The following is an 18,985-nucleotide window of genomic DNA, read 5'->3' as shown; positions in this document are numbered from 1 at the left end:
GACGGAAGGGTGCTGGCTTCACCCACGCTCAGAGCGGCGGCCGGGGTGGGTCAAGCGGAAAGCTCCTGGGGGTTCAACGAGCACCAGCACCTGAACAGGCTGCCCAGGGAGGTGGTGGAGGCTCCATCCCTGGAGACATTCAAGGCCAGACTTGGTGGGGCCCTGAGCAACCTGCTCTAGTTGGAGATGTAGAATAAAACTAGGAATGGGTAGACTCAGATTGGATGTTAGGATGAAGTTGTTCCCCATGAGGGTGGTGAGAGCCTGGCACAGGTTGCCCAGGGAGGTGGTGGAAGCCTCATCCCTGGAGACATTCAAGGTCAGACTTGGTGGGGCCCTGAGCAACCTGCTCTAGCTGGAGATGTAGAATAAAACTAGGAATGGGTAGATTCAGATTGGATGTTAGGATGAAGTTGTTCCCCATGAGGGTGGTGAGACACTGGCACAGGTTGCCCAGGGAGGTGGTGGAGGCTCCATTCCTGGAGACATTCAAGGTCAGATTTGGTGGGGCCCTGAGCAACCTGCTCTAGTTGGAGATGTGCAAGAAAAACTGAAGTGGGTAGATTCAGATTGGATGTTAGGAAGTTCTTCCCTGTGAGGGTGGTGAGAGACTGACACAGGTGGCACAGGTTGCCCAGGGAGGTGGTGGAAGCCTCATCCCTGGAGACATTCAAGGTCTCTGAGCAACCTGCTCTAGCTGGAGATGTGAAACAAAACCAGAAGTGGGTAGATTGAGATTGGATGTGAGGAAGAAGTTCTTCCCCATGAGGGTGGTGAGAGCCTGGCACAGGTTGCCCAGGGAGGTGGTGGAAGCCTCATCCCTGGAGGTGTTTGCAGCCAGGCTGGATGTGGCTGTGAGCAACCTGCTGTAGTGTGAGGTGTCCCTGCCCATGGCAGGGGGGTTGGAACTGGCTGAGCCTTGAGGTCCCTTCCAGCCCTAACAATCCTGTGATTCTGTGGCTGTGCTGACTGCAGGGGGCTTGGGCAGGATGATCTTTGAGGGTCCCTTTCCAACCTGCTGCATTCTGTGATTCTGTGAGATCAGTAGCTGCACAGAATGGCTTTGGTTGGAAGAGACCTTAAAGACCACCTAGTCCCATCCCTCTGCCACAGGCAGGGACACCTTCCACTAGCCCAGGTTGCTCGAAGCCCTGTCCAACCTGGCCCTGAACGCCTCCTGTGCTCCTCACAGCCTCCTTGCCCCCTTTCTGTCCCACTCCAGCAGCATTTCCTGCACAGACTCAGCCCTGTGAGTCTATTTTTGCCCTGGAGGAGCTATAAAAAATGGATGAGTTCAAGCAAATCCTTGGTTTAAAATAGAAACTAGGTCTGGGCAAGAGCAGTAACAGGTGGGGAAGCTGCAGAGGGTGGCTCCTGGATGCTCTGTGGCCATCACCCAGCAGCAGGGTCTGCCTTGGGGGCAGGGGGGGACACCGTGGGGGGCATCCCCAGTGCTCCCACACTTACCCCTTGGGCTGGGGGGTGGAGGGGAGGGGGCTGGGAGCAGAGGAGCCCCCAGCTCTGAGGTGTGTGTGCTTCTCCCAGTGTTCATGCTGAGCTGCAACTTCCCACGGAGGCCTGACTTCGGGGACGTCACCGTGATGGACCTGCACTCGGGGGGGCTGGCTCACTTCCACTGCCACCTGGGCTACGAGCTGCAGGGCCCCAGGGTGCTCACCTGCATCAATGCCTCGAGGCCCCACTGGAGCAGCCCAGAGCCCATCTGCTCAGGTACCTTCGTGGCAGGGAAGCCTCAGCGCCGAGGGAAAGGGATTCCCCTCCATCCCCCAACCCAAAATTGAAAGGGGGGGGGGGGGGGGGGGTTGGAAGTGGTCCTGGGAGCCTGGGGTCTCGTGAGGAGCAGCTGAGGGAAGTGGGGTTGTTCAGCCTGAGGAGAGAGAGGCTGAGAGGAGACCTCCTGGCTCTCGACAGCTCCCTGAAAGGATGTTGGAAGCAGGAATAGTGAAGCAGGAGGTTCTCCCTGTGTGACAACACAAGAGGAAATGGCCTCAGGTTGCCCCAGGGCAGGAATCAGTTTTGGACCTCTCACTCCAAGAAGGGCATTGAGAGGCTGGAATGGGGCCAGAGAAGGGCAACCAACCAAGCTGGGGAAGGGTCTGGAGAACAGGGCTGGGGAGGAGCAGCTGAGGGAACTGGGGGTGTTTAGGCTGGAGAAGAGGAGGCTGTGGGGAGACCTCATTGCTCTCTACAGCTCCCTGTAAGGAGGCTGAAGCCAGGTGGGGGTTGGTCTCTGCTCCCTAGTACCAAGTGATAGGACAAGAGGAAATGGCCTCGAGTTGCCCCAAGGGAGGTTTAGGTTGGACATGAGGAACAATTTCTCCCCCTTGAGGGTTGTCCAGGCCTGGCCCAGGCTGCCCAGGGCCGTGGTGGAGTCCCCATCCCTGGAGGGGTTTGGAAGCCATGAAGATGTGGTGCTGAGGGCCATGGTTTGGTGGCAACCTGGCAGTGCTGGCTTAAGGGTTGGGCTGGATGAGCTGAAAGGTCTCTCCCAGCCAAACCAATTCCATGATTCCATTCCATGGTTCCATAGGGGGTCAGTTAATGCAATGCCCATCTCTGTGCCCAGTGCAACACTAGGTGCTCTGGGTTTCCACATGAGTGGCAGCACAATGTGCCCCCTAGCTCAGCAGATAAGGAAAGGACATCTCAGCATGTCTCTGTGTGTGTGTGTGTGTACAAAACAAAGCCAGGCCAGGCAAAGAAGCTGATGAGACAGAGAAAGGACATCTCAGTGTGTGTGTGCAAAACCAAGCCAGGCAAAGAGGCTGATGAGACAGAGAAAGGACATCTCAGTGTGTGTGTGCAAAACCAAGCCAGGCCAGGCAAAGAAGCTGATGAGACAGAGAAAGGACATCTCAGTGTGTGTGTGCAAAACAAAGCCAGGCCAAGAAGCTGATGAGACACAGAAAGGACATCTCAGTGTGTGTGTGCAAAACCAAGCCAGGCAAAGAAGCTGATGAGACACAGAAAGGACATCTCAGTGTGTGTGCAAAACAAAGCCAGGCAAAGAAGCTGATGAGACACAGAAAGGACATCTCAGTGTGCGTGCAAAACCAAGCCAGGCAAAGAAGCTGATGAGACAGAGAAAGGACATCTCAGTGTGTGTGTGCAAAACCAAGCCAGGCAAAGAAGCTGATGAGACAGAGAAAGGACCTCTCAGTGTGTGTGCAAAACACAGCCAGGCAAAGAAGCTGATGAGACACAGAAAGGACATCTCAGTGTGTGTGCAAAACCAAGCCAGGCAAAGAAGCTGATGAGACACAGAAAGGACATCTCAGTGTGTGTGTGCAAAACAAAGCCAGTCAAAGAAGCTGATGAGACACAGAAAGGACATCTCAGTGTGTGTGTGCAAAACAAAGCCAGTCAAAGAAGCTGATGAGACACAGACCTGCGAGAGGAGCCGGGCAGGATGCTGCACCCCTGTGGCCAGGCAGAGGCTCTGGCCAGGGGGCTGCCCCTGCCCTTGGCCCTGCCGCGTCTCCTCACCCTCTCAGGGGGGGGCTGTGCTCTGTGTTGGCAGCTCCCTGCGGAGGCACCATCCACAACGCCACCATCGGCCGCGTCCTCTCGCCCAGCTACCCGGCCAACCAGACGGGCAGCATGTCCTGCGTGTGGGCCATCGGCGCCCCGCCCGGCCAGAAGCTCCACCTGCACTTTGAGAAGCTGCTGCTGACCGAGAAGGACAGGTGAGGCTCCAGGAGCTGCTCCTCTGCCCAGCTGCTCGGCTGGACTCCACCGAATTGGAGGTCTCTTCCAGCCCGGGCGGCTCTGTGCTGCTCGCTGGTGCCAAGGTGTGGTGGGTTGAAAGTCCCTCCCTGCACACCCTGCCCCCCCGACATGAAATTTGCCAGGCCAGCTCAGCTGGAAGCAAAGGAAAGCTGTGTTTACAAGCCAAACTGCAGCCTACAAGGGAATGCAATGGATGAGTACAAAATACACAGGATTTACAAAGCTTTACAGGTATTTGCACTTAATAAACAGCACCAGAACCTGGCCGAGGACCAGGGGAAGCTGTTAGCTTCCCCCTCTGCTCCACTCTGCTGAGACCCCACCTGGAGCACTGCATCCAGTGCTGGAGCCTCTATTACAGGAAGGCTCTGGAGGTGCTGGAAGGTGTCCAGAGAAGGGCCATGAGGATGAGCAGAGGGCTGGAGCTGCTCTGCTACGAGGACAGACTGAGGGAGTTGGGGCTGTTCAGTCTGGAGAAGAGAAGGCTCCGAGGAGACCTAATTGTGGCCTTCCAGTGTCTGAAGGGGGCTACAAGAAAGCTGGGGAGGGACTTTTGAGGGTGTCAGGGAGGGATAGGACTGGGGGGGATGGAGCCAAACTGGAAATGGGTAGATTGAGATTGGATGTTAGGAAGAAGTTCTTCCCCATGAGGGTGGTGAGAGCCTGGCACAGGTTGCCCAGGGAGGTGGTGGAAGCCTCATCCCTGGAGACATTCAAGGTCTGACTTGGTGGGGCCCTAAGCAACCTGCTCTAATTGGAGATGTGGAACAAAAGTAGGGATGGGGAGATTGAGCTTGGATGTTAGGAAGAAGTTGTTCCCCATGAGGGTGGTGAGAGCCTGGCACAGGTTGCCCAGGGAGGTGGTGGTAGCCTCATCCCTGGAGGTGTTTGCAGCCAGGCTGGATGTGGCTGTGAGCAGCCTGCTGTAGTGTGAGGTGTCCCAGGCCATGGCAGGGGGGTTGGGACTGGCTGATCCTTGAGGTCCCTTCCAACCCTGACAGTTCTGTGATCCTATGACCCTGCCATGGGATGCTGGACATCCTGCTATGGAGTGATGGGGAGGAGCTGGTCCCCAGGGCAGCACCAGCGTCAGCTCTCCTTCCCTGACGAGTTTTGCAGGGCTCTCTTTAGGCTTCCTCTCCCTACCCGTGGCAGGGGGGTTGGAACTACCTGGTCCTTGAGGTCCCTTCCAACCCTAACCCTTCTCTGAAACACCAGAACAGTTTCCCCAGGAGTGTGGCGGAGGCTCCATGCCTGGGGCAGCCTGCTCTAGCTGGAGGTGTCCCTGCTGACCGGGGCGCGGGGGGAGCGAGGGGGGAGGGGGTTGGACGAGACGCCTCTCTGAGGCTCCCTTCCAAGGGGCTGCACTGCAGGAGCCGGTCCCCTGTGGCTTGCTGTGTGCAGGATGGTGGTGTACAGCGGGGACACGAACCGCTCCGCCGTGCTCTACGACTCGCTGCGCGCCGACAGCGTCCCCTTCGAGGGCGTCATCAGCGACGGCTCCGCCATCAGGATCGACTTCCAGGCGCGGGAGCCCGCGGCCGCCACCGCCTTCAACATCCGCTTCGAAGGTGAGCTGCGGCCAGGGAAGAGGTGGGGATGCTGGAAGGTGTCCAGAGCAGGGCAACAAAGCTGGGGAGGGGTCTGGAGCACAGCCCTGGGAGGAGAGGCTGAGGGAGCTGGGGTTGCTTAGCCTGGAGAAGAGGAGGCTCAGGGGAGACCTTCTTGCTCTCTGCAACTCCCTGAAGGGAGGTTGTAGCCAGGTGGGGGTTGGTCTCTTCTGCCAAGCAACCAGAACAAGAGGACATAGCCTCAAGCTGCACCAAGGGAGGTTTAGGCTGGATGTTAGGAAGAAATTCTTCCCAGCAAGAGAGATTGGCCATGGGAATGTGCTGCCCAGGGAGGTGGTGGAGTCCCCATCCCTGGAGGTGTTTAGGAAGAGACTGAATGGGGTGCTTGATTAGATAGTGTTGGGTGATAGGTTGGACTGGATGATCTCTGAGGTCTTTTCCAACCTGGTTAATTCTATTCTATTCCATTCCATTCTATTCTATTCTATTCTTAGCCTGGAGAAGAGGAGGCTCAGGGGAGACCTTATTGCTCTCTACAACTGCCTGAAGGGAGGTTGTAGCCAAGTGGGGGTTGGTCTCTTCTCCCAGGCAAACAGCACCAGAACAAGAGGACACAGTCTCAAGCTGTGCCAGGGGAGGTTCAGACTGGATGTTAGGAAGAAGTTCTTCCCAGCAAGAGAGATTGGCCATTGGAATGTGCTGCCCAGGGAGGTGGTAGAGTCACCATCCCTGGAGGTGTTTAGGAGGAGACTGGATGATGCCCTTGGTGCCATGGTTTAATTGATCAGATGGTGTTGGGTGATAGGTTGGACTGGATGATCTCTGAGGTCTTTTCCAACCTGGTTAATTCTATTCTATTCTATTCTATTCTGTTCTGTTCTGTTCTTGCCCCTGGCTCCCAGCAACCCCAGGCAGCGCTGGAGGGCTTGGGGCAGTGCCTGGCAGAAAGGGGGCTGTGGGCTTTAATGGGCTGTGGTGGGTTGAAATGTGGATTGATGTTGGGGGTGGAATTTTCAACCCACCACCCTCCTTCTCCCCCCCCCCAACATTAGATTGCCAGACCAGCTCAGTTGGAAGCAAATGAAACTGTATTTACAAGCAAAACTGCAGGCTACAATCATAGAATCATAGAATCAATAAGGTTGGGAAAGACCTCAGAGATCATCAAAGTCCAACCTTGTGACTAACTTAACCATGGCACCAAGGGCCTCATCCAAGCTCTTCCTAAACACCTCCAGGGATGGGGACTCCACCACCTCCCTGGGCAGCACATTCCCATGGCTAACAGCTCTCTCAGTGAAGAACTTTCTCCTCACCTCCAGTCTAAACCTCCCCTAACACAGCTTGAGACTGTGCCTTCTTGTTCTGGTGCTGCTTGCCTGGCAGAAGAGACCAACCCCCACCAGGCTCCCTTCAGGTAGCTGTAGACAGCCAGAAGGTCTCCCCTGAGCCTCCTCTTCCCCAGGCTAAATGCAATGCAATGACTATGTACCAAATACACAATATTTACAGGTACTTACCATTTATAAGCAGCACAGGAAGCCCTCCCTGGACAAACCAGGGGAGCTCCCAACAGCTTCCCCACTCCCTGCTCCCTATCCCCCCTGTGCCCACAGGACAAGAGGAAGAGCAGAGAGTTGTTTGTTAGCTACTCAGCCACAACAAAGGAATGCAGCCAAGGTCGGCAAAGCTGCTCCTTCTGCCTCCCCTCTTGCTGATCCAAGGCAGGACGAGAGGTGACAGCAGCAGAGCCCAGGGGTCCCCTTGAGAGCCCCCAGACTGAGCGTGTGAGGAGCAGGGGAAGGCAGCGCTGCCCTCCCGAGCCGGCCCGGTGCCGCTGCAGCTGATGGTGATGTGTGTGCCGGCGGTGTTCCTCTTCCAGCCTTCGAGCGGGGCCACTGCTACGAGCCCTACATCCAGAACGGGAACTTCACCACCTCGGACCCCACCTACAACCTGGGCACCACGGTGGAGTTCACGTGTGACCCCGGGCACTCGCTGGAGCAGGGCCCTGCCGTCATCGAGTGCGTCAACATGCGGGACCCCTACTGGAACGACACGGAGCCGCTCTGCCGAGGTCAGTCCCCCTCCCTCGGGGGTGGGGGGAATGTGGCCTGAGAACAGCTCTGGGAGGCTCCCTGGCTGAGCCCTCCCTGCCTCTCGTCCCCACAGCCACGTGTGGTGGGGAGCTGACGGCTGTGGCTGGGGTGATCCTGTCCCCGAACTGGCCGGAGCCCTACGCCGAGGGGGAGGACTGCATCTGGAGGGTCCACGTGGGTGAGGAGAAGAGGCTCTTCCTGGACATCCAGCTGTGAGTAGCCCAGAGCTGGGTGCTTGTCCCTGCCTGGCCAGTGCCCAGCCCACCCTCCCGCAGTCTCCTCACCCCAGGCATCCTCCTGTTGCCCTGTTCTCCCCCCCTCAGAGCTTTCCCAATGCCCTGTGATGCTCTCAGCGGCCACAGGGAGACCCAGGGCTGTACCAAGTGCTGCACCAAGTGCTGCTTCCTGAGTTCAAAGCGGTTACACATGCCACCATCCACTTAACTGCTCCTGAGATGGTGGCTTCTGAACTCCTCTGGAGATAAGCTGCAGGGAGTGACGCCACAGCTCCAAGTGGAGCTCTGAGTGACACACAGAGCCCATCCTGAGCTGGTTCATGCAGGGCCAGGAAAGCCTGGGGACATCCCTGAGCTGGAAAATTCAACCTCAGCTTTAGACTGAATGGGGATGGAGGCACTGGGCAGGGAGGGGGGAGCTCTGCCCAGCCCTACCCTCACAAAACCCACCCTGGCCCCCCCTGGCTGCTAGCTCAGTCCTGTGCCATTCAGCCCCACAGCTCAGAAGGCTGCAGGCAGTAGAGCAGAGCTGCCCAGAGACCCCCTCAGCAGAGCCCTCCAGACATGGGCAGGGAGATGCCAGTGCTTGCTGCATGTGTGGGAGTCAGAGGGGTGCAGGATTCAGTGCCAAGCTGGGAGCCCTTGGCATAATGCTGCCAAGGCAGAGGGCATCTCCTTTGATGCTATTTTGGGGTTTTCAAGAGGAGAATATGTTTCAATTAGGGGCTTAGAGTCATAAAGGTCTTAAAGGGCTCTGTGAAATCCCATCAGAGCTCTGGGTCCACCTCTCCTGGCTTTGTGGGCTGAGCAGAGCTGGGGGCCAAGTGATCTGAAGTCACCAGACATAAATGTCACAGGGGAAATCTTGTCTGACAGGCAGCAGAGATTCACCACAAATGTCAGCTGGCCATGGGGATTAGCTGGGTACCTTCTGAGAACATCTGTAATGAGCTAGGGATTGGCTCCAGCTTCTCCAAGCAAGGGCTGATGTGCAGGGAAGGGGTCCCCTGGTGACCAAGCTCATCCTGGACCCACAAGTATTGTGCATCCACAGCCAGATGGATCCTCCTTGTCCAGACCTGGCTGGGAAAGTGACTTCAGTCTCAAACCCAATGGGGCTGTTGAGCCTGGAGAAGAGCAGCCTGAGAGGGGATCTGATCAATGCTCAGCAGGAGCTGAAGGACCTATGGAGGGCAAGAGGATGGGGCCAGACTCTTCTCAGTGATGCCCAGGAAGAGGACAAGGGGCAGGGGGCACAAACTGGAACCCAGGAGGTTCCATCTGAACAGGAGGAGAAAATTCTTTGTTGTGAGGGTGCTGGAGGCCTGGAGCAGGCTGCCCAGGGAGGTTGTGGAGTCTCCTTCTCTGCAGAGCTTCCAAACCCACCTGGCCACTGTGATCCTGGGCAAGCTGCTGCCCCTGCTTGAGCAGAGGAGTCGCAGTGGGTGATCTGCAGAGCTCCCTTTCAGCCCCCACCATACTCGATTCTGTGTGAAGGAGTAGAGACCCCCCTGTCCCCCCGGCTCCAAGGGCAGACGATGCTGGTCCCGGCTCTGAGCAGGGCTTTGGCTGCCCGCCCGGCGCATCCCGGGGATGCTCCGTTATCCGCGGCCCACCACTGCTCTCTGCTGGCGGCTCCGCCGCTACCGCATGGGCAAAGAGGCGGCGATGAGGACAGGGGCGGGGGTGGGACAAAGATGAGGATGGGGATGAGACAGAAAAGAGGGTGGAATGCAGATGGGGACTGAACAGGGATAGAGATGGGACTGGGATGGAGCAGGAATGGAGATGGGCCAGGGATGGAGATGGGACTGGGATGGAGATGGGACTGGGATGGAGCAGGAATGGTGATGGGGCAGGGATGGGGACAGAACAGGGATGGAGATGGGACTGGGATGGAGCAGGAATGGAGATGGGGCAGGGATGGGGACAGAACAGGGATGGAGATGGGACTGGGATGGAGCAGGAATGGAGATGGGCCAGGGATGGGGACAGAACAGGGATGGAGATGGGACTGGGATGGAGCAGGAATGGAGATGGGGCAGGGATGGGGACAGACCAGGGATGGAGATGGGACTGGGATGGAGCAGGAATGGAGATGGGGCAGGGATGGGGACAGACCAGGGATGGAGATGGGACAGGACGTGAGGCAGGTTCACTGCACTGCAGTGCTGGGGCAAGCCCAGCACCATAGTATCCTGCCCAGGCTCCCTGCAGCTCCAAGGTGCTCTGACCAAGTTCTCCTTCCCAGCCTGAACCTCACCAACAGTGACATCCTCACCATCTACGACGGGGACGAGCTGACCGCCCGCATCCTGGGGCAGTATGTGGGCAGCAGTGGGCCCCAGAAGCTCTACTCCTCCAGTCCTGACCTCACCATCCAGTTCCACTCAGACCCTGCTGGCCTCATCTTTGGGAAGGGACAAGGATTCATCATGAACTACATAGGTAGGGCGAGCAGGGATGCTGGCTCTGTCCCCTGCCGTTGCAGACGGAGCAGGTTGTCCAGGTGCTGGGTTTGGAAGCAGAGGGAGCTGCTCTGACACCAGCAGCCCACTCCACATCCCACTGATCTCCTGCCAACCCCCCCCAGCCCCACTGCAGGTCTCTGTCCCAGTCAGTTTTGGGGGGTCCCTGCACCTCTCCCCTCTTGCAGGCTGGTTCTGCAGGGGGGCAGTGGCGTTTTGGGTCCCTCTTAGCACTTGTCTGGCCCAGGGCAGCTGTGGAGCAGAGCAGGGAGGGGAAAACCTCAGGAAAAAAGGGCTGTGGGTTCCTCATGCCCACAGACACACAGCTGGAGGCACTGCAGCAAGGTGGCACAGAATCACACAACAGTTTGGGTGGGGAAAGCCCTCTAAGATCATGGAGTCAAATCATCAACCTAAGACCACCATGGCCATCAAACCATGGCCCCAGGTGCCATGGCCACACAGCTCTTTAACACCTCCAGGGATGGGGACTCCACCACCTCCCTGGGCAGCCTGTTCCAATTCCTGACCCCTCTTGCAGCAAAGAAACTTGCCTTAATCTCCAGCTTAACCCTCCCCTGGCACAATTCCAGGCCATTTCCTCTGAGTCTCTCACCTGGCAGAGGTCACTGAAGCCACTTCCCAGGTGAGCTCCTGAACTGGATGTTCACAGCTCCCAGCTGCTCCTGAACTGGATGTTCACAGCTCCCAGCTGCTCCTGAACTGGATGTTCACAGCTCCCAGCTGCTTGCTTAGGCTGTGTCTGTTCACATCATCCTTGGGAGCATCTGTGTCTGCCAGCCTGGGGTGCCTGATGCCCAGGGCAAGGGCTGGGAAGGACACTCCTTTCCCCATGGCTTCCTGCATCTCTCCCTGCCTGTCCTCCCTTGCCAGACTTCTCCTGAGCCTGCTTTTCCTTTGGCTGCTGACAGTCCCCAGGAGGAGATGCAGGAAGAAGCTGCAGTGCAGATCACCTGCCAACTGCAGGTCCCCTCCTTCAGGCACTGCAGTACAGTGGCCAGGCTCAGGCATGGGCACAGCGCTTGGTGGGCATGGGGTTGGGGACAGCAGGGCAGAGACCCTGCCTTGGACAAGAGGAAATGGCCTCAAGCTGCATCAGGGAAGGATTAGGTTGGACATCAGCAGAAACTTCTCCACTGGAAGGGTTCTCAAAGACTGGAACAGGCTCTCCAGGGAGGTGCTGGAATCTCCATCCCTGGAATTGCTTAGAAGGTGCAGAGCTGTGGTGCTGAGGGCCATGGGTTAGCCCCAGCCTTGGCAGAGGAGGAGGATGGCTGGGCTCAGTGGTCTGAAAGGGCTTTTCCAACCCAACCCAAAGGATTCTGGGCTCCTATGTCCAGAGCAAGGCAGCTGTGCTATCACCACGTTGTCTGCACCTGGTGTTCCCAGAACTTCCTCACTGGGAGGGTCACAGAGCACAGGAACAGGCTGCCCAGGGGGGTTGTGGAGTCTCCTCTGGAGCTGTTCCAGCCCCACCTGGATGTGTTCCTGTGTGACCTGTGCTGGATTCTGTGCTCCTGCTCTGGCAGGGGGCTTGGACTCGATGATGACCTTCAGAGGTCCCTTCCAACCCCTAACTTGCTGTGAGCCTGTGATCCAGGCTGCTCTTTGTGTCCTGATCCCAGTTCAGTTTTGCCTTTTAGGGTGAGGGATGGGGAGGCCTCAAAAAGCCTCCATTCTCCTCTGCTGCCCTTCTTCCCTTCCCCTGTGCCCAAGGGATGCCACCCGTGGGCCGTGCAGCTGCCTGTGGCCACGCTGTCCATGGCACACGGGGTTGGAGAGCTCTCAGGAGGGGACAGAGGCTTGGTGAAGGGCTGTGTCTGTGTGTGGTGGCTTGGGGGAAGGCTGTGCTGTGTTGTCCTGCCCAGTGGGTGACAGCCCAGCACCTCTCTTGGCTGCAGAGGTGTCCCGCAACGACTCCTGCTCCGACCTGCCCGAGATCCAGAACGGCTGGAAGACCACATCCCACACAGAGCTGGTGAGAGGGGCCAAGATCACCTACCAGTGTGACCCAGGCTATGACATCGTGGGCAGTGACACCCTCACCTGCCAGTGGGACCTCAGCTGGAGCAGCGACCCTCCCTTCTGTGAAAAGAGTGAGCGTCCCCAGCCCTGCCCCCCGCCGCCCCCCCTCACCCCCACCACAGGGCTCCCCCACCCTCACCACAGGTCTGAGTTGAGCTGCTAGAGGGGAGGAGAGCTCTGCAGAGGGACCTGGACAGGCTGGGCAGATGGGCAGAGTCCAAGGGCAGGAGATTGAACACATCCAAGTGCCAGGTGCTGCACATTGGCCACAGCAACCCCAGGCAGTGCTACAGGCTGGGGGCAGAGTGGCTGAGAGCAGCCAGGCAGAGAGGGACCTGGGGGTGCTGGTTGATGGTAGGCTGAACATGAGCCTGCAGTGTGCCCAGGCAGCCAAGAAGGCCAATGGCATCCTGGCCTGCAGCAGGAACAGTGTGGCCAGCAGGAGCAGGGAGCTCATTCTGCCCTGTGCTCAGCACTGCTCAGGCCACACCTTGAGTCCTGTGTCCAGTTCTGTGCTCCTCAGCTTAGGAAAGATGTTGAGGTGCTGGAAGGTGTCCAGAGAAGGGCAACAAAGCTGGGGAGGGGTCTGGAGCACAGCCCTGGGAGGAGAGGCTGAGGGAGCTGGGGTTGCTTAGCCTGGAGAAGAGGAGGCTCAGGGGAGACCTTCTTGCTCTCTCCAACTCCCTGAAGGGAGGTTGTAGCCAGGTGGGGGTTGGTCTCTTCTCCCAGGCAAGCAGCAGCAGAACAAGAGGACACAGTCTCCAGCTGCGCTAGGGGAGGTTCAGGCTGGCTGTGAGGAAGAAGTTGTTCCCAGCAAGAGAGATTGGCCATGGGAATGTGCTGCCCAGGGAGGTGGTGGAGTCCCCATCCCTGGAGGTGTTTAGGAGGAGCCTGGATGAGGCCCTTGGTGCCATGGTTTAGCTGATTGGATGGTGCTGGGTGCCAGGTTGGGCTGGGTGATCTCTGAGGTCTTTCCCAGCCTGCTCAACTCTGTGCTCTGTGTTCTCCCCAGTTATGTACTGCACGGACCCCGGGGAGGTGGAGCACTCGACGCGCCTGATCTCCGACCCGGTGCTGCTGGTGGGCACCACCATCCAGTACACCTGCAACCCTGGCTTCGTGCTGGAGGGCAGCTCGCTGCTCACCTGCTACAGCCGCGAGACAGGGACGCCCATCTGGACCTCACGCCTCCCACACTGCGTCTGTGAGTCCTGGCCAGCTCCTCCTGCTCGCCTGCGGCCTGGCTCCGCGCTCCCGGCAGCACGCCGAGGGGCTGGAGCCTGAGCAGAGAGGGGCGCTGAGGCTGCTGAAGGCTCTGAATCATGGAAGCATAGAGCCACAGCATCACAGCATCACAGAATCACAGCACCACAGCATCATAGAATCACAGCATCACAGCACCACAGCATCATAGAATCACAGCATCACAGCATCACAGCATCATAGAATCACAGCATCATAGAATCACAGCATCATAGAATCACAGCATCACAGCACCACAGCATCATAGAATCACAGCACCACAGCATCACAGAATCACAGCATCACAGCACCACAGCATCATAGAATCACAGCACCACAGCATCACAGAATCACAGCATCACAGCACCACAGCATCATAGAATCACAGCACCACAGCATCACAGCATCACAGAATCACAGCATCACAGCACCACAGCATCATAGAATCACAGCATCATAGAATCACAGCACCACAGCATCATAGAATCACAGCATCACAGCATCATAGAATCACAGCACCACAGCATCATAGAATCACAGCATCACAGCATCACAGAATCACAGCACCACAGCATCATAGAATCACAGCATCACAGCACCACAGCATCATAGAATCACAGCATCACAGCATCACAGCATCATAGAATCACAGCATCATAGAATCACAGCATCATAGAATCACAGCATCACAGCACCACAGCATCATAGAATCACAGCACCACAGCATCACAGAATCACAGCATCACAGCACCACAGCATCATAGAATCACAGCATCACAGCATCACAGCATCATAGAATCACAGCATCATAGAATCACAGCATCACAGCACCACAGCATCATAGAATCACAGCACCACAGCATCACAGAATCACAGCATCACAGCACCACAGCATCATAGAATCACAGCACCACAGCATCACAGCATCACAGAATCACAGCATCACAGCACCACAGCATCATAGAATCACAGCATCATAGAATCACAGCACCACAGCATCATAGAATCACAGCATCACAGCATCATAGAATCACAGCACCACAGCATCACAGCATCACAGCATCATAGAATCACAGCATCACAGCATCACAGCATCATAGAATGACAGCACCACAGCATCATAGAATGACAGCACCACAGCATCATAGAATCACAGCACCACAGCATCATAGAATCACAGCACCACAGCATCATAGAATGACAGCACCACAGCATCATAGAATCACAGCATCACAGCATCATAGAATCACAGCACCACAGCATCACAGCATCACAGCATCATAGAATCACAGCATCACAGCACCACAGCATCATAGAATGACAGCACCACAGCATCATAGAATCACAGCACCACAGCATCACAGCATCATAGAATCACAGCACCACAGCACCACAGCATCATAGAATCACAGCATCACAGCATCATAGAATCACAGCACCACAGCATCATAGAATCACAGCACCACAGCATCATAGAATCACAGCACCACAGCATCACAGCATCATAGAATCACAGCACCACAGCATCATAGAATCACAGCATCATAGAATCACAGCACCACAGCATCATAGAATCACAGCATCACAGCATCATAGAATCACAGCATCACAGCATCATAGAATCACAGCACCACAGCATCACAGCATCATAGAATCACAGCATCACAGCATCATAGAATCACAGCACCACAGCATCACAGCATCAAAGCATCACAGCATCATAGAATCACAGCATCACAGCATCATAGAATCACAGCACCACAGCATCACAGCATCAAAGCATCACAGCATCAAAGCATCACAGCATCATAGAATCACAGCACCACAGCATCACAGCACCACAGCATCACAGCATCACAGCATCACAGCACCACAGCACCACAGCACCACAGCATCACAGCACCACAGCATCACAGCATCACTGCATCACAGAATCACAGCACCACAGCATCACAGCATCACAGCATCACTGCATCACTGCATCACAGCATCACTGCATCACAGCATCACAGCACCACAGCATCACAGCACCACAGCATCACAGCATCATAGAATCAATAAGGTTGGAAAAGACCTCAGAGATCATCCAGTCCAACTTATTACCTAATCCCTAACACCTCCTGGCAACTAACCCATGGCTCCTAGTGCCACATCCAGTCCCCTCTTGAACACTTCCAGGGATGGGGACTCCACCACCTCCCTGGGCAGCACATTCCAACGGCCAATCTCTCTTGCTGGGAAGAACTTTCTCCTCCCCTCCAGCCTAAACTTCCCCTGGCACAGCTTGAGACTGTGTCCTCTTGTTCTGGTGTTGCTTGCCTGGGAGAAGAGACCAACCCCCTTCTGGCTACAACCTCCCTTCAGGGAGTTGTAGACAGCAATAAGGTCTCCCCTGAGCCTCCTCTTCTCCAGGCTAAACAACCCCAGCTCCCTCAGCCTCTCCTCACAGGGCTGTGCTCCAGACCTCTCCCCAGCCTCATTGCCCTTCTCTGGACACATCTAAGTGTCTCAAGCTCAGTGCTAAGGAAAAGGGAACCCCAAAACCAAATGTGGTGGGTTGAAAATTGCCCCCCCAACATTAAATTGCTTGACCAGCTGAGGTTAGAAGCTGTATTTACAAGCAAAACTACAAACTACAGAGGAATGCAATGACTAAGCACAAAATGTGCAACATTTACAGGTATTTACAAGTTATAAACAGCACAAGAACCCCCCCTGGCCAAAAACCAGGGGAGCTGATAGCTTCCCCTTCCCTGCTCCCCTCCTTACCCCCCTGGGCTCAAAGGGCCAAGAGAACCAGGGGAGCTAACAGCTTCCCCTTCCCTGCTCCTCTCCTTAACTCCCTGGACATAAAGGACCAAGAGAACCAGGGGAGCTAACAGCTTCCCCTTCCCTGCTCCTCTCCTTACCTCCCTGGACTCAAAGGGACAAGGGAACCAGGGGAGCTAACAGCTTCCCCTTCCCTGCTCCCCTCCTTAACTCCCTGGACACAAAGGGACAAGAGAAAGGAGAGAGAAGGAAGTTAATACCACTCACAACAAAGCAGTGCAGCCAAGGGTCAAGCAGAAGCCAGTTGGTATCTCCCAGCCTGAGGTAGTGAGAAGAGAGAGACTGATTTGGTGCAACTAGTTTAAGTGCATTATCTCTTCCAGGAGGATTGTTTGGAACCCACCATCATTTTCCTTTCCAACAGTGATTTATTTGCATTCTACCACTCTCTGTTCAAGGTCTGGGGGGGGGGGGGGGGGGGGGGAATTAGAAAGGCATAGCCTAAAACTCCCACCCCAGGAAATGGAAGGAGGTTTGGGTTGGAAGTGGTCCTGGGGCATCCAGGGCTCTTGTGAAGAGCAGCTGAGGGATTGTTCAGCCTGGAGAAAAGAAAGCTGAGGGGAGACCTCCTGGCTCTCTGCAGTTCCCTGGAAGGAGGCTGGAGCCAGGTGGGGGTTCATCATTTCACCCAAGGAGCAAGTGACAGGACAAGAGGAAACAGCCTCCAGTTGCCCCAGCAGAGGTTTAGGTTGGCCATGAGGAACAATTTCTTCCCCTTGAGGGTTGTCAAGGCCTGGTCCAGGCTGCCCAGGGCAGTCCCCATCCCTGGAGGGGTTTCAGGGCTGTGGTGCTGAGGGCCCTGGTTTGGTGGTGCTCTGGCAGTGCTGGGTTAAGGGTTGGCCTGGATGCTCTGAACCAACCCAATTCCATCAGTCGTCTGCTCGGGACGGTGCCGGGACGGTGCTGCTGCTGCTGCTGCAACCTTCCCCAGCTGCAGGAGGTGATGCTGAGCTCTGAGAGAGCAGGAGGGGCTTGGGCTGAGCCCTCAGGTGCCTCCTGGGCTCCACCTCTCCCCGGTGCTGCCCAAAGCCCGGGGCTGATCCCGGCACTTGTTGCCTTTCAGCTGAGGAGTCTCTGGCCTGCGACAACCCCGGGCTGCCCGAGAACGGCTACCAAATCCTTTACAAGCGCCTCTACCTGCCGGGGGAGTCCCTCACCTTCATGTGCTACGAGGGCTTTGAACTCATGGGGGAGGTGACCATCAAATGCATCCTGGGCCAGCCCTCCCACTGGAGCGGACCCCTGCCCATCTGCAAAGGTAAGGGCGAGGGGTGGGGACGCCCGGCACCCTCTGTGCCCACCCTGGGGCAGCCCCGGGGACCTCCACTGGGCTGTAGACACCCAGAGAGCTCTGCTGCCCCAAGGAGGGGGAGCCAAACCTCTGCCCACAGTGCTGGTGGTGGAAGCTGTGTGTGTGTGGCAGGGGGGGTCACTGCTCTTCCTGCCTCCCGTAGAGGTGTGCCCGGGGTTGGTCTCCCCGAGTGCCTGCTGAGCTGGCAGAGCTCAGCCCCAGGAAACCCTCTAGGTGGTGGTCTTAATCAGTTCTGGGGCTTGTGGACACAGGAGGACCCTCCCATGGCCAGCGGGCTGCAGGGATTAATTGCTCCTTAATTACTGGGTCTAAGTAGAGACCTTGTCTCCTGGGCAGTGGGGCACTCCGGAGGGTGCCAACACCCTGGGCAGAGCCATCCTGCCCCTGTCTCGCTTGCCCAGCCTGCTCAGACCCATGTAGAAAGCCTGAGAGCTCACTAAAACCCGAGCCTGCAGCTCATCTTGGGACCAAAGGGGGCGAGGAGACCCCAGACCTGGGCTCCCCGTGCAGGCAACAGCTGCCAGCACCCCGCCAAGCCCGGTTACGTAGCAGCAACTCTCCCATTTCTCTTCCAGTGAATCAAGACAGCTTTGAACATGCTCTGGAAGGTGAGTGACAAGCCTTTGGTGGATGAGCCTTCCACAGGACCCTCACCCAGAATCTGTGTGGAGCCCAGGGAGGGAGGGGGAAGAGCAGAGGTGGAAGGGGGAAGCACCGTGAGGTGCTGGTGAGCACCACCATAACGGATCTTGTTCTTTCAGTAGCAGAAGCTGCTGCAGAGACATCACTGGAGGGAGGCAATATGGCCCTGGCCATATTCATCCCCGTGCTGATCATCTCCTTGCTGCTGGGAGGAGCATACATCTATCTCACAAGGTGGGACCTGCACTCGAGGCTGGAGGGCTGGGGGTTAACCCTGTGGGGGATGGAGGACTGCGTCCAGCTCTGGCGCCCTCCCCGCCCCCGGCATAAGAAGGATATGGAACTGCTGCTGGGGGAGGCCAGGAGGATGATCAGAGGGCTGGAGAGCCTCCCTTGTGGGGGACAGGCTGGGAGAGTTGGGGGCTGCTCAGCCTGGAGAAGAGACAGCTCCAGGGCAGCAGCCTTGCAGTACCCGAAGGGGCTGCGGGAGGGCTGGGGAGGGACTTTGACGAGGGCTGGGAGTGCCAGGACAAGGGGCAATGGCTTGGAGCTGCAAGAGGGGAGATTTAGATTGGATATCAGGAAGAAATTCTCCCCAGTGAGGGCAGGGAGACACTGGCACAGGTTGCCCAGGGAGGTTGAGGTGTTCAAGGCCAGGCTGGATGAGGCCTTGAGCAACCTGGGCTGGTAGGAGGTGTCCCTGCCTATGGCAGGGGCTTGGAACTAGATGGTCTTTGAGGTCCCTTCCAACCAATACCATTGGTTGGTTCTGTGTGATGGCCAGGGCTGG

The 18,985-nt window shown here is 56.8% G+C and overlaps 1 protein-coding gene across 1 annotated transcript in view; it reads left to right on the top strand.

Annotated features, from left to right (window-relative positions):
- Positions 1 to 18,985, top strand: part of SEZ6L (seizure related 6 homolog like) — a 49,691-nt gene that overhangs the window by 29,192 nt on the left and 1,514 nt on the right. Inside the window, 11 exon segments of the mRNA XM_054173057.1 lie at positions 1,546 to 1,731; positions 3,542 to 3,707; positions 5,155 to 5,321; positions 7,204 to 7,398; positions 7,494 to 7,632; positions 9,908 to 10,104; positions 12,047 to 12,241; positions 13,183 to 13,374; positions 17,305 to 17,499; positions 18,129 to 18,161; positions 18,315 to 18,429. Of these exon segments, the coding sequence (XP_054029032.1) occupies positions 1,546 to 1,731; positions 3,542 to 3,707; positions 5,155 to 5,321; positions 7,204 to 7,398; positions 7,494 to 7,632; positions 9,908 to 10,104; positions 12,047 to 12,241; positions 13,183 to 13,374; positions 17,305 to 17,499; positions 18,129 to 18,161; positions 18,315 to 18,429 (1,780 nt within the window).

Source organism: Dryobates pubescens, chromosome 25 (genome assembly GCF_014839835.1).
Source record: "Dryobates pubescens isolate bDryPub1 chromosome 25, bDryPub1.pri, whole genome shotgun sequence".
Lineage (NCBI taxonomy): Eukaryota > Metazoa > Chordata > Aves > Piciformes > Picidae > Dryobates > Dryobates pubescens.
This window is presented reverse-complemented; position numbering and strand designations above follow the sequence as displayed.